The sequence below is a fragment of the Phoenix dactylifera genome, chromosome 3, assembly GCF_009389715.1.
Source record: "Phoenix dactylifera cultivar Barhee BC4 chromosome 3, palm_55x_up_171113_PBpolish2nd_filt_p, whole genome shotgun sequence".
Lineage (NCBI taxonomy): Eukaryota > Viridiplantae > Streptophyta > Magnoliopsida > Arecales > Arecaceae > Phoenix > Phoenix dactylifera.
In genome coordinates this window covers 23,977,332-23,991,684 of record NC_052394.1, presented here as the reverse complement: position 1 = coordinate 23,991,684, position 14,353 = coordinate 23,977,332, and the positions used below count along the sequence as shown (strand labels likewise).

At 38.4% G+C, this 14,353-nt stretch overlaps 2 protein-coding genes across 4 annotated transcripts; one reads left to right on the top strand and one right to left on the bottom strand.

The window, feature by feature from the left end:
• Nucleotides 1-422: 422 nt before the first annotated feature.
• LOC103704069 lies at nucleotides 423-4,423 on the top strand. 2 transcript variants are annotated; one of them, XM_039125109.1, is made up of 2 exons: nucleotides 423-915; nucleotides 1,063-1,621. In XM_039125109.1, exon 1 carries the CDS (start codon nucleotides 453-455, stop codon nucleotides 894-896), a length of 444 nt encoding a protein of 147 aa, XP_038981037.1. In that variant the 5' UTR covers nucleotides 423-452; the 3' UTR covers nucleotides 897-915; nucleotides 1,063-1,621. The 2 variants fall into 2 exon arrangements, with proteins under 2 accessions (XP_038981037.1, XP_026659238.1); XM_026803437.2 differs by lacking the exon at nucleotides 1,063-1,621 and adding an exon at nucleotides 1,980-4,423 and having other exon boundaries at nucleotides 425-915.
• On the bottom strand, nucleotides 4,260-13,978 carry LOC103704071 (protein DEFECTIVE IN EXINE FORMATION 1-like). Of its 2 annotated transcripts, XM_008787219.4 has the most exons (13): nucleotides 13,698-13,978; nucleotides 13,300-13,410; nucleotides 12,698-12,780; nucleotides 12,244-12,361; nucleotides 12,017-12,177; nucleotides 10,666-11,174; nucleotides 10,485-10,555; nucleotides 8,357-8,613; nucleotides 7,190-7,371; nucleotides 5,604-5,887; nucleotides 5,372-5,489; nucleotides 4,902-5,084; nucleotides 4,260-4,799 (listed from the first exon to the last, which is right to left on the bottom strand). In XM_008787219.4, the coding sequence occupies exons 1-13, from the start codon at nucleotides 13,847-13,849 to the stop codon at nucleotides 4,485-4,487; spliced, it is 2,544 nt and encodes an 847-aa protein (XP_008785441.2). In that variant the 5' UTR covers nucleotides 13,850-13,978; the 3' UTR covers nucleotides 4,260-4,484. The 2 variants fall into 2 exon arrangements, with proteins under 2 accessions (XP_008785441.2, XP_026659237.2); XM_026803436.2 differs by lacking the exon at nucleotides 13,698-13,978 and having other exon boundaries at nucleotides 12,017-12,169.
• Nucleotides 13,979-14,353: the final 375 nt, after the last annotated feature.

The window sequence follows — 14,353 nt, the reverse complement described above, 5'->3', positions numbered from 1 at the left end:
GGACCAACAAGCGCTTCTAGATCCTATGTCCAAGCAGTGTCACCATATTTTAATTGACGTGCAGGACGATTCGAACTTGGAACCATGCGGTTAGAAGACAACGCCTAGTTCCACTGAGCTATCATCTTAGTGGCATTGGCTTTTTCTTCCATGAAATGATAACCACTTAAAAATAAGTCGGGCAGCACGGTAAGCAGGGTAACATGCCCGAGCCGGAGTCGCAGCCGGAACGCTCGAAGCAAAACGCTCCTCCCGAGAACCGGCAAATTAGCGAAGTGCGACACCAGGTCGTCGTGATGGGTCACGCTCTTAGCGGTCATGCCCAAAACGGGCCAAGACTTTGGGGTGGCTCGAATCTTGGATTTCGTCGACGGTAAAATAACGCTGTCTTCCGCCATCGCGTCAGCAGTCAAACGATGGCTCGTTTACCCGGAAGTCGCGTGTAATGTAAGATGTCCTCAATGAAACCCGAGAGTTCGTCGCAGCGGATAAGGCTTACGGCAGGCAGCCCGGGGTCAAAAGGCGGTGGAGCGAGAAAGATAGGAAAGAAGGAGATGAATTTCCGGAGCCTGGAGGAGTTCTGGGCGTATTATGTGAGCCAGCACTCGAAGGCGTCGACCCGGCGGTGGCACTTCTGCGGCACCCTCTCCGCCCTCCTCTGTCTCCTCTCCTCCCTCCTCCTCCTCAAGCCGTGGCTCCTCCTCCTCGCCCCCTTGTGCGGTTACGGCCTCGCCTGGTACAGCCACGTCTTCGTGGAGCGCAACGCCCCCGCCACCTTCTCCCACCCTCTCTGGTCCCTCCTCTGCGACCTCAAGATGTTCGGCCTCATGCTCGCCGGCCGGATGGACCGCGAGATCAAGCGCCTCGGCAAGAGGCCCGTCCTGCAGGCCTTCTGATCGCCTTCTCTTCTTCTTGGTAATTGTTCGCACTCAAATTGCTGTCGCCCGATCTTCCACCTGTAATTATTATCATATCCGGATTTACTGATTAATTTTGTGCGATGACGACGGCTCTTCTGGAACTTTGATGGATCGGTCTGCTGCATAAATCTTTCGGATGAAGTTTTCTTTTTTCTCTCTCTCTCTCTCCCCCTCGCTGCTTTTGTATCGATTTAGTTTAGATCTTAATAATTGGATTCCCCCCACCCCCTTTCCCTGCCCCAATAACACCATGCCTTTGGTCCCTTCATCTCTGGAGCGAATTTTAAGTGCTCTGCCCTTTCCTTCTTTTCAAGGAAAATAGAACTACCGAACTTGATCGCAAACAAAGAAAAGGTCTTGGAGTCCATTAGCATCCTTGCTTGCAATTGTTCCTGGCTCCTGTTCCATTCCTTCGTACAGTATCTGAGGTTGTCTTCCATTCGTTTCCAGGACTTCGTTATTCTTTTATCAAATTGCAAAGAATGACCGAATGGAGAAAGAGATCTCGACAATGACATAAGCCAGAATAATGGGCTCTTTGTTACAGAAATATTGTATATAGAGGAACTAAATTGCCAATAATATCTATCGATTCCAATAGGACAGAGCAGAACGCATTTATTTCAATCTATCGCCAACGCTCGAAAGTATTGTCAACTTAATAAGAGTTTATCAATAAAGAAAGCGGATTGTTGGCAGCACCATAGTTTGTATGCACTAGTCTTTGAGCAGAACTTCTCTTGTGATATGAAATTTTCTTAGCTGACTTTAGATATATTGACATTGATGAGTTTGGCGCAGCACTGTTAACTAGTGATGGTAATTAAGCCCTGGGTCATTATAATTTTAATATTGCTTTCCTTGAAGCTTTTCAGTTCCTTATCTCAAGTGATCTTGTTGTTCAATAGTTCTCTAGTAAAGGTTGGGTGAGTGAGACGACAAATCTACTTTGTCTACTCTATATCAAAGAAGCAAGATGCAGAGTGAAAACGTTAGACTTCAATGCCTTTTTCCGAGCATTTATAATGTTCTGAAATTGTTTTTTTTTTTTATATTTAGGTATGGTTATTTAGAGAGAGGGTCTTCTCATGCACAAGCAGCTTGTGTTAAATATACGAGAATATCAAATGCGACTCTCGCAGCTAATGAATGTAATTCTTGGGGAGCATATATTTAGAGGCTTTTATTTTTAACGCGAGTGTTAAGAAAACCTATGATTGGGTGGGTTTGTCTTCCCTTGCTTAGATATTTGAAAGAAAATGTTTGAAACCATTTGATATATCTTGTTTTCATATTTTAATCAGCAAAGGGCTTATGATGATCCTTTCAAATGAAATTTTCAGGTTAGTAGTTGTAGATGTAGCTTCAGATTTTAAGAATGCCACTATCAAATCTTTGATAACATGAGATGTGAAAGGTCCTGGCGGGTTAAAAGGCTCATGTACATGAATGGAAAATTTAAGAAACGTTAATTACAGCAGCACTTCTGAATAAATCACACCAAATTTAGAGCACTTCGTCAATCACTTTTTTTTTTATTATTCTGTTATGGCTATTTTTTGCTAAAAAATTCTTATTAATGAAACTTTAAAGTATCAAGCTCCTATGAATCTCTTATCTCTTGTCCAGATGTCTTCATCACCAGTCATCATCTAAAAACTTTAAGTAACACAGTAGGTGGTGTGTGGTCCGTGGTTACCTGTTTTAGTTTGTGCATTAAACTGTTGAAATGGATTGCCCGCTTCAAGCATAGACAGCTGAGTTTATTAGCTAACGTTTGGTTCTCTCTTGTGGCCCCTGGTGTTGCTGCTTTCCGATCTCCACTTAGACAGCAAATATAAGGGCATGTAGACTTTTGTTTATAAATATCAACTATTTCTATACTTCAACTTAACCCAGCCTTTGTCATCATATACCTGGTCATTGTGTTTTGCCTCCTATTTTTCTTTTGTAAGGTGAACTAACCGATGGACCCTAGCATTTTATTGTACTGCCCATTTCTCTGAGCTGATGTTAACATTATCGAGTTGTGATGTGTCCGGATCTGCAACCTGCTGAAGACCTAACGATTTGACCTGCCTGGACCAAAAAGTAGGAACCGACAACTATAATGGTGGAAGATATTGCATGGGTTTTTAACAGTGTGTCGTTTCTCTGTTTTGATGGGGGCTTTGGTCTTCTGCTGTTGGCGTTGCATGCTTAAATACCGAGAAAACAAGTATACCACTTGTTCCACTGTTTTTAAGATGAAAGTCTACGTTGAAAAATGTATTTCTAGATCTGTGTGATTTATTATCTCCTCTCCAGTTGGTGATCTCTCTCCTGTTAAGAATGTGGAGGTCATAAGGTCAGTATAGAAGATGCCCTGAGACTGTGAGATGAATGCAGAAAACCTCTCTCTCTCTCTCTCTCTTCTTTGATGAATCGTTTTTGGTGCAATCCAATGCCATTCAAGGGATTCGTGTACAGTAAATGAGGATGGCGGAGTCTGCGTTGCCATTGTTGGTTTGGTTTGGAGATCACTCCTGCCGAGCTCTGACTGTTCCTCAACTGCTACCAGAATTTTGCGGGTTTTTCTTCTTCTTTTTTTTATCGCAACGATATCCTTTGATCTCCCGGCCATGGAATATTCAAAAATCCTTGAAAATACTTATTAGATGATTTGGGAAAATGGAAAAATACTGTCAGAGGCGCCTGATATTAGAATTATGATCTTAAAAAGGCTATTGGTTTAACACCACATGTATCATGACAGGTGGTGCAATCTCTCGTATTGCCCTCAAATGTTTGTTTTTTTTTTTTCAATCGAGCCGTTTAATATGACCAAAAAAATCTTTTGATTCTCATCACTAGAGAAAGGTCTTTTAACCTTGCTTTCCTAAATTCTTAAAACTTTCTGTAACAACATGAGCACCAAAACGAGAAGGGAGAAGGCTTCAATCCTTAAATCTGATCGAATACAGAGCGGATACTAATATACCCACATCTATATTTTATTTGACGAATACGGATATTAGTAGAGTATAAAAATTTATATCTATATTTGTTTTAACTAAATACGAATACAAATCAGATACCCAAAATATGGACATACATATAAATATAAATCAGATAATTAAATATTATTTCCATATAATCAAACATATTACTAAATAAATAATAAATCAAGTTATTAGCATATTAATCATTTATTTTTCTTAAAAATTTATGGTACTATATAATATTAAATAAAATTACAAATCAAATATTCAGATACGAATCACATAGATGTTACTTCATATATATATATATATATCAATTTTTTTTTACGAATATAGACACATATACGGATATTAGTCGGATGTTTAAATTGCTATCTATATTCAGATAAATTTGGATACAAATACAGATTCAAACAAATATTATTCGATCCACTTTCATCCCTAGAAGAGAGGGCTCATAAGAAAAAGTTTTATGCAATTTGTTTGAATTTAAATGATACGTCAGTTTTTGCTATTGTATAATTAGAAAATCAAAAACTTTCTTATAACTGCCCTTTCCTAGTATTAACTCTACAAAAAGCCGCTAATCTGCATTCCGTGAGAAGGATGGCAAAGGTGCACCCTCCTGCGGGCGGAGAATGACGAGGACGCCAAACATACCAAGCATTGGCAACACCACAAGCCACTTTAGTAGCTTATAGAAATGCAGATGGAATGTCAATGAGAATTCATCGGAGAAATATAGTCCATTCTTGTCAACCATTTCCACCAGCACAGTACCTGTTGTTCGAACAGGCACCGTTGGCAGCTTCACTCGCTGCTTCCCTGGCTGATCGTAGACCTGATTGACCACTATGCGCCTCTCTCCTTGGTAATTCCCAGGAACTAATAAAGTTGTCTGCATGTTCAACATTAAAAAAGAAAAAGAAAGGCATCATAAGATTATAATGGTCGATTAAACTGAAAGAGAAGTCATTGAGGATAGAAGGATGGATCTTACTGTAACATTGTAAGGTCCTTGAGACCCGGAGGGCACCCTGTATTTGTCTACAATCTCCATCTCCACCCAGAAATGTTTGCCTTCTTCATCACGAAAAGCCCGGGATGAATGTGAGACATAAATTCCTTCGCGATTATATCGGTATGCAGCGTTATTCCTACCCTGGTTTGGTGATCTCCATTCCTGAAAGGACACGGCAGAAATAAAATCCCAAAATATATTGTGTTGCAGTAAGACTGAACACCTGCAAGTTAGGCTACTTCAGCAGTGAAAAAAAGGCCAGGAAGAAGAAAGGTCCTTTGCACAGGCTAAATAGATTAGCAACATTCTGAATTTGAATTTTTATATATTATGCCGAGCATTACACTTATTCATTTTCACATGTGATAACAAACGAACAACATCGTCAGGCATACAACAATAGATGGAGATTTTTTGTCATTCACATTAAAGAAGAAACTCCACCGTACCTTTAGAGGATGGTGTGGTGAGGGGGTTGAAAAGCAGAAAACATTGCCGTTCATGGTACTAACAATTAGATCAAGGTCATCTCCACCATCAACATTATCAGCCAAGACCATGCTGTATCTGTGCATTGTAAAAAACAATATCAGTACAGCATTGCATGGATATTATTAAGCCAAGCTTTTTCTTTCCCTGAAAAAAGGGTTTATATAATTGATAGATCAAGTGGAGACATACGATGTCTCGCCAATGTCAACGGCATCTGCACATGCTGTGGCTCCATCAATCAAGTACAAGTAACCATCAAATGAAGTTGTAACAAGAGTCAGCCCCTTCGACTTTTCATCACGTGTGCTTAGATCAACTAAAAGAACTGGACTCATCACCCTCCCATGTGTTCGATACGGGAAGGGACGAACCAGCGAACCATCTCTTCCACTAAGAACATATATATTTCCTGATACTGTTGGGATTACAACATCGGTGTGACCATCTCCATTAACATCACCAATGGTGGGACCCTGTCACCAATTTGAAAAAATATCAAGCATAGCTACTAGTGCAATATAAGCAAAATAAGAATGTGCTGCAGCAACAACCTCGCTAACGGACATGTTACCTCAACCAATATGCATGTACAGGAGCATATGTACAAATATGACAAGATGTCCAAAATGATATTGAAGATAATAAGTTCAATGTTAGATGAGTGAAATAATGTCATAAAGGGAAAGAAGATGCATCGCAAAACACCTGCCAAGAAGCGGGTCCACTTGTGCACCCTAGTCCTTGAAGTCTGAGGGAAACCGTACACCCTATACATTGTACTAATGTCATGTAGAAAAGTTTTTGTTCTAGCTCCAATATGTATGCATAAAACCAACGAAAAGGTATAATTTCCAGAAAAGAATATGCATCCATTAGTTGCCAAGTTTGACTAATGACAATGAACGGCACCAGACCTATGAACATATAGTTCAAAAGCAGCGAGCAATTTTAGAGCCCTTTTGTTGGATAGGATTTGTTGGCTGCAGCATTTTGCAAACCAAGATCTTAACTACCATAATTGGAGCTATTAATTTGTTCCATTGCAAGAAGGAAATGTGATCTAGGCAAAAGTGGTTCTTTCATAAGAGAAACAAATTATATAATCCAATACATAAGAGGTTATCCAAATTTTAGTTTTCTTTTGCTCATAACTTAGTCACAACTTGATCATATAATCATGCCATGGATGGACTAACGTAGCACTCTATTGGAAGACTGAGACCAATAACTTTAACAAATCTTACTACATCATTCAGTTTTGGAAATCTTGCTTCTCTAATTGTTTTTTGCAAAAGGGCATATCCTTGGCAACTAAGGCATAGTCAAAAAATTCTTTCTCAAGATTAAGTGAGGTAGAGCTTAATTTGGAAATAACTAAATTAGATATCAGGGTTTGGACCAGGCTCATACATAAGCAGCTTTCTCAATAAGCCAGATTGGGTGATATGCTGGTCAAGATTCCAGTTCGTTGGCACATGGTGAGTGAGGTTGTTTTGGACTAGGCTAATCAGTTCGAGCAAGTGGAGTCACATCCAGGTAAAAAACTGATGTGCTACATGCAAGTGGAGCCAAATAGGGGAACCAAATGCAGGAACCCGACCATGAATTGACTTATATGATGCAAATGATGTCAGATAATTGTGAGTTATGGCCTAATCAATCCAACTGCTCACCTACTGTTTAGCACTAATTAAGGTTTCTTGAGTCTCTCCTTTCTAAGCACTAACTAAAATGGCAAATATCATAGCTAGATGTTTATTATAAAAAATACTTGCCTGTGGTATGAGACTCTTAAGATGTACTTCCCAAATTTCATCTCCTTGGGCAGTCCATGCAGCAACATTTCCATGGGTATCAGCTGTCACTATTTCAATTTTACCATCATCATTTATATCTGCTGCCACCACTGGTCCCTGAATCTCAGCCATCTCGAGTGGAAATTTCTCTCTCACCTTACCTAAAGGGATAAACAATATCAGAGATGAGTCAATGCAGTGCGGGTTTTACCTCAGACTACTCTTCATAACACAAGAGGCTTACATCAAGGACTGCAAACAAGCAAATGATCTGAGCTGCTCATTCACAACTCAGGATCAGCTCAACAGGGATTCAATTGAGCTTGGCTCAGTTAGAAAATGAACCAAGCTCAAACAGATTTCAAAGCACAGCTCATTTGCCTGAACACTAGTGGATTGCAAAAAGAAAAAAAAGGACTTCAGCTTGATTAAGGGCATGTTCAGTATTGCTTCTGCTGTGTAAAAAGAGGAGGAGAAGATAAAAGGCTAGGTTTTCTGGCTTCTTCTAAAAGTGGTTTTTGACTTCTTGTCAAAGCACTTTCCAGATGATGTTACCAAACACATTTTTTTTGGAACTGCTTTTTTTGCCTTAGAACTCACAAAGCACTTTTTTGAAGCAATACGAAACATGCCTAAAGCTCAGCTAAGAACTTATACAACATGCGCTCGAACAAATTTTATTAATCTCAGTTCGATCTAGAGCAGAGCTTGAGCAGCCCCTTTATATACTGAGTTGAGCCTGAGCAGCCTAATACTCAGCTCAGCTCAGCTCATTTGCACTCCTACTTACATCTGCAAATTATAAATGAATCACAATTTACCTGTGTGCAATCCAATCAACAGGTGATAAAATCATTCGCAGCTGCAATATTAACAGAAATACAGAAAACAAAAGTTGCATAGTTGACTGAGCTGTCATACACAAAACATGACCAAAGCAATGTATAAAGAGATCCAGACAACCTCTAACTGATATACTTTAGCATGGAAGTTTTAAAAGGCAAAAGGCTAAACCAGACTGCATATTGACTATACCTGGAGAAACCATATGTAGATAATTTTTGTATCAATAATAAACACTATCAAAGCACAGAAATGATTGATAGCAGATAAAACAAAATTATGTCATAACGCCAAGAAACTCACCATGATGATTCAAAATATAAAACAAGCCATATGAAGTGCCAACAAGTATGTCCATATTTCCATCACCATCCAAATCAACAACTGTAGGAGAAGAATATATATAGGCAGGGAAGCTTCCAGTATCCATACTCAGATCAAGATCAGCAGTCCATTTGACTTGTTTCGTATCAAGATTGAAAACAACGATGCCAGTGGCTACATATTTTTCAATATCAATGCCACCCAAATCTGCTGAATGTTCTGGGTTATCATAGTACCTGTCATACAAAATTATTAACGAGAGATGTCAAGGTTTATTAAGGAATCCTGTTGCAAGTTAAACCAATGCATAAAAGTGATTTGCAAGCTGAGATAAAACTTTAACAGATAATGAACAGGTAGAATTAACAGTTAACAAATGAAGTTTTGGACATATGGAAGGCCCAGAAAACCTGGAGAAGAATGATGCCTGGCACAGATGTTAACTGGAAATTTTTCCTGCATTAGCTTCTACTTAAGCTTAAGAACTCTAAGGTGATGATTTCAAGGACACATTAGTCATTGAAGAGTCCGCTGATTATCACAGTACAGTCTCTTTTGCAGTTGGCAAGGATGTTTTCCAGATAAAGTTATATCAGAGGTGCTGCATCCCTTTCTAGTTTTACATCCTGATTCGTTCTATGAATTACTTTTACCAATCTTAGTATAAACAGTAAGAGATAGATCGCTCCTTTCCGATCCTTCGAACCCATCCAACACAATTCTTTCAGGTAACCTCAACATGTATTTTTTTTCCATCCCTAGCCTAATATCCTTATAGACTTTATCCTAACAAAATAGTTATTCCCAAAATCCAGCTTTTAAATCTCTGTCTTTAACGCTATTTGACATGAATAGGCAATTCTGGTGCCACTTTTGGTGTCAAAAATCAAGTTTGATTCTGAAGTGCTGCTCTGCAATTCAGCTTTTAAATCTTCATCTTCAACTCTATTTGACACGACTAGGCAATTCTGGTGCCACTGTTGGTGTCAAAAATTGTTTGATTCTTAAGTGCAGCCATCGAGAGAAGCAAGAACATATAAATCAGTAACATTCCCGCTAACAGCATTAATCAACAACTTAAATTGTTGGGTTATTAACCTGAAAAGGCAACTCACTAATAGCACTAATGGTGTCAAGTGGGCTAAAACAATCAGCAAGCAGTTCACACAATTGCTTGACCACTCGCAAGGGTTGTATGGTTTTTCATCAGGTTAACAAGTAGTGAGATGCTTCACTCAATGACATCTTTGAGCAAGAAGGAAAGAGTATGTCTAGTTGAGTTACATAAGGAGAACCATAAAAGACTAGATTAAGTAGTGCGAATACACATACATTGCAAACTCAACAAGCAGTTCTGTATCCAATGGATAGAGTGGTAGGTTGCATTTCGATTGGAGCAGCCAGGAATCAGATATCAAGAGCAGATGAATTTGTGACTTTAAGGAAAAGCAAGGAGAAGCTTTTTCCTCTTCAATATAGGCAACATTGAAGTCAAAGAATGCAAGGACAAGATGGACAAGTTTATCATTCAATATCAACTTGATGGCAATAATAATGATAGAAAAGCTTGACTAACCTTTTTTCTGAAAAAGAAAAGTAGATTGTATTTGATGCATTCCACATGTATCTTTAACATAATCATTGATAGTGGGAGCAGCTCTAAAAAGAATAATTTATTACAATATAGTAAGAAGATGATTCTTAAGAGAATCATAACCTAATACCGTAAAAAAGGATGGAGATAAGACACCTAAAGATGACAGATCAATTAGAATGTAGAACTTCTTGTTTCAAGTCCAAAGAGGTAGGAACAATCTGAACTAAACTTATCAGCAAAGATCTGTTAGATTTTGCCAATGAAAATATCTTATAACATTTAAGAACCAGATTAAGCACATTCAAACAATCTTCAACAATTCAAAGTAGTGATTAACATGTTGCTAAACCGGAGCACTTTCTAAACAATCTTCGTAGATACGAGGAGAAAATGAACTACATCCAACAAACAACATTCTATATATCAAGGATCAGCTCCAGCATTCATTCTTTACCATTTGATTCATATAGAAGAATATTATACAAGCGAGTGGGGTTGGGGGAGTCTTACTCGCGATCAAAGAAGTAGGAGACAGCAACAATCATTTCTTGTGTGCCATCATTGTCAATATCTGCAATTACCTAGAGAAAATAAGCAGAGTTTCAGCAAGATTGCTAGAGACTGGATAAAGTCATTTTTAAATCATTGCCCATTCTTAGTTATGCAGATGACAAAAGCATGTCACACTTACCGGAGTGCTTAGGATGTGCGAATCAATGTTCACATAATCTTCCATTTTCTCATGTTCCAACTCTGTCCATTCTTCATCTCCCCACATGGATTCATCAACGTAATCATCATAATCATATTTATACTCATCAGCTAGATCTTCTGCATTCCGGAATAAATCAAAAGATGAATCAGCATCTTCTTCCAGAACCTCATTGTTTTCCACAGTTGCTGCTTGTAAATCATTATCATTGGCATGAGACTCAGAAGTTCCTTCTTGAGCCCCGTTTGACTTAGTGTCTTCAAGAAGTCTCCGTTGAGAGTGTGTTGCATTCTCTGCTATAGCACTTCCCAGTGACTCATTATGCACAGTGGTATTATCCAAATTGTTCACCATCCCATTATCTTGCCCTGCTTGAGCAGGATCGTGTTTTCCTTCATCCGCTCGCTTGGATACATTCATTGATAAGCTATTGTCGCCAACTGTTGTTGCAGCAGAATTATTTAACCCAGATGTGCTTCCATTAATATCTATACAAAAATCAATACATGGACCATCTGAAACATTTGTGTGATAGTTCTATATATAAAAAAATCATTGTTATAAGGATAAACTGAAAATGAAGTGATGTCCCACATATCCAAATCTAACAGACTAACACACTTTAGGAGCAGAACCTGATGCTAGGTATGGTATTGATTATTGAAACTATTGAGATAATGTTGTTTTTTTTTTGGTAACATGAAGTTATTGCAGGAAAAGAACACAGAGACCCATATAGACTTTCTGGATATGCTTATCCGATATGGAAGCACAGATTTCATGTGTTTAGCTTTGGCAATATCATGCAAATGAGAATGGACAGTGGGGCACTGTTATGATATGAGGATTATGATAGTATCTCAGTATCATGCACACACACAGGCAGACAAAAAAAGAGAGAGAGAGGGTGTGAGACATATATATATATATATATATATATATATATATATATATATATATATATATATATATATATATATATATTATACAGATAGATATGTGTGATATGTTCAGCAACATATCCACAGAGAAAGAGAGAGAATGTCCGATACATATATCCATATAGATATTTCAGCAACATCAGGGTCCATGCAAGACTCCATTTATACATGTTCATCAGGCTAAGAAAGTGAGAGAAATAGATGATGGGAAGTGATATATATATATATGTTCAGCAACATCAGGGTCCATGCAAGACTACTTTTATACATGTTTATCGAGCTAAGATAATGACATCATTATCTCTCTCTTTCTCTCACTTACGAAAGAGATAATGGGAAATTAGATAATTGGATCAGCAGTCAAAATAGAGACATCAATGATCACTCACGAGACATTGCATTCTTAACAGAAGCCTCCTGAACTAGCAAATCATCATGAACATCTGGATGAGAACGGTCCACAGGCTCTTGATGCAATCCAACATACCAGTCCTTACGAACTTTTCTACGAGGCACTTCTAGTTTGTCCATCATCATATAGCCTGAGGCCCTACATAAAAATCAAATCAGGCTTCAAACGTACAAATCCACCAAGCAAAAGATTAGATTCACTTACCTGAAAAAGTTAATGACACCATTGTAAGTAGCCAGAGCTATTTCTCTCGTACCATCCTTATCAATATCATATAAGAGAGGACTCGAATGAACTGTTGATTGGTGGAAGGCAGGCCAGCCTTTAAGAGAAGAGGGAAAAAAAGATTGCAGTATAAATGTTAGATGCCAATCGCCAACCTATAATCAAGATGTCTGATGAGTGACAAAGTGTAATTTCAAATAAATTTAATTTCTTCTTGAAATTTAAATAATTTACCAGTAGATGTCAAATGATATTCATAACTTAAATGAAATGCAGAAGGAAGTAACTACAGGAAAATTTTACAAACGAAAGATTCTGAATTCAATAACCATTCATGTGATGTTCAATGATTATTCATTTGGTGTTACTACCAACCCATGCCAAATGAAGGATGTCATAGAAGAATCAAGGCAAAAGAGACATCAAACTGCACCTGGTAGTTTATCTCCATCGGAACCTTCCAGCACTTCCAAATAATGAACAAACGATGGTACCACCACCTCAAGCTTGCCGTCACTGATATTATAGAAAAAGTGTCAATACATTCAGTACACATCTTCAGACAACTAAAACCACAAACATGACAGACTGCAATGTTGGAAACAGAAAAACACAGAGTGGTTCACAGCTCAACATCAAAGAAAAAGATGCAGATGCTCATACGAACTAAACTCGTTCTGATAATATGTGACACATGGGCAAACTGATGTTTATATTACAAATTATATGAAGAATAAAAAAAATGCATACATTTTAGGTCCATGATACAACATCTCTCCGCTTGTGCATATGAACTATAGCAGCTCATAGACAGCAATAAAGTTATAGAGATTAAACATGTTGCATTGGCTTACATCGGTACAAAGAAAACGGCTGAAAATAAAAGCCAAAATGATTCAAGTAACTGCTTGATGTTCTTATATGCTACCATATAACCACGTAAGAAATAGAAACGAAATAAACAAGAAAATAATCAACAGAGCATGTTTCTTGAAATAATCCAAAAAGCAAGTTGGTGCGATCGAAAATTTTGACCTGTTAATATCGGCAATCAAGGGGGTTGCATAGACGCTGGAGCTAACTTCAGCCTGCCATCTCAATTCAACGTGCTTTGGACATTTGGTGTTCAACAAAGAATCTTCATCTCTACGAGAAAGAAACAGCCAATCACCACATTCTTTTAGTCATCTTGGAATCACAATTCTCGATCAAACCAAGATAACTTCATCGGTGCGAAATTGTAGGAAAGACAAGTAAGACAACTGCTTTTGATCGTATTCACTTGGGGGCAAAAAAAAAAAAACTTCTTGCTAAAATTGGTAAGAAACGGAACCAAGCAGCAACGCTAAAGGCTGGATTGCTGCGGAGACAAAATCTATATCCGAACCGGATCGAAAAAATTCCATAGATTTGGAAGGGTGTATCGATCTTACATGTTGGGATATCCAAGCATATCATCGCTGGCTTCGCGTTCCCGGAACTTGTTGGGCTTCTTCACCTCTCCCGAGCCGGAGGCACCGTGGACGAAATCCCGCGATGCGCAGAGCACCAGCAAGGAGGTGAAAAGCCCGGCAAGGAGCCTCATCGGCCCTTCTCTCCCCACGAACCGGAGCTAGGGTTTAGAGATCTTTGGAGATCCTGAGACGAGAGGGGAGGGCCGGAGGGGAGAGTGCCCGAAGGGGAAACCCACCGAACTGCAAGAGGGTCACCGTTTGTTTCAGGTCAGAGTTACTTTATGAACCGGTTCGGGCCAGCCTTGGAAGGTCCGAACAATTAGGACGCAATGGACCCCTTGGTCAGTCCAATCAAAATTCTACCCAATATCATGAAAGATATAATTTATATATATATATATATATATATATATATATATTACAGCTGAATTATCGAAATATATGCAACCCAGATCCGATAATAAGCGGGTTGTGAATGGATCTTGGGTTGGGTCTGGATTTAAAGTTTTAGACCTAACACAATTTGAAATCGCATAATTATCCAATTTATTACATACATATGTGAGTAAATAAACATGGATAATATTGGTATTATTTATATATATTTTAACGTCCAGAATCTTAGTATATAAAAT

What these genes read in the sequence shown, in the direction of transcription:
- LOC103704069 (XM_026803437.2), top strand. Translation starts at nt 453, where the DNA reads ATGTCCTCAATGAAACCCGAGAGTTCGTCGCAGCGGATAAGGCTTACG.
- LOC103704071 (XM_008787219.4), bottom strand. Translation starts at nt 13,849, where the DNA reads ATGAGGCTCCTTGCCGGGCTTTTCACCTCCTTGCTGGTGCTCTGCGCA. An exon ending in CGCACATCCTAAGCACTCCG is followed by an intron (nt 10,556 to 10,665) that starts GTAAGTGTGACA and finishes TATTTTCTCTAG; the next exon opens with GTAATTGCAGATATTGACAA. An exon ending in CACCACACCATCCTCTAAAG is followed by an intron (nt 5,085 to 5,371) that starts GTACGGTGGAGT and finishes GTGTCCTTTCAG; the next exon opens with GAATGGAGATCACCAAACCA.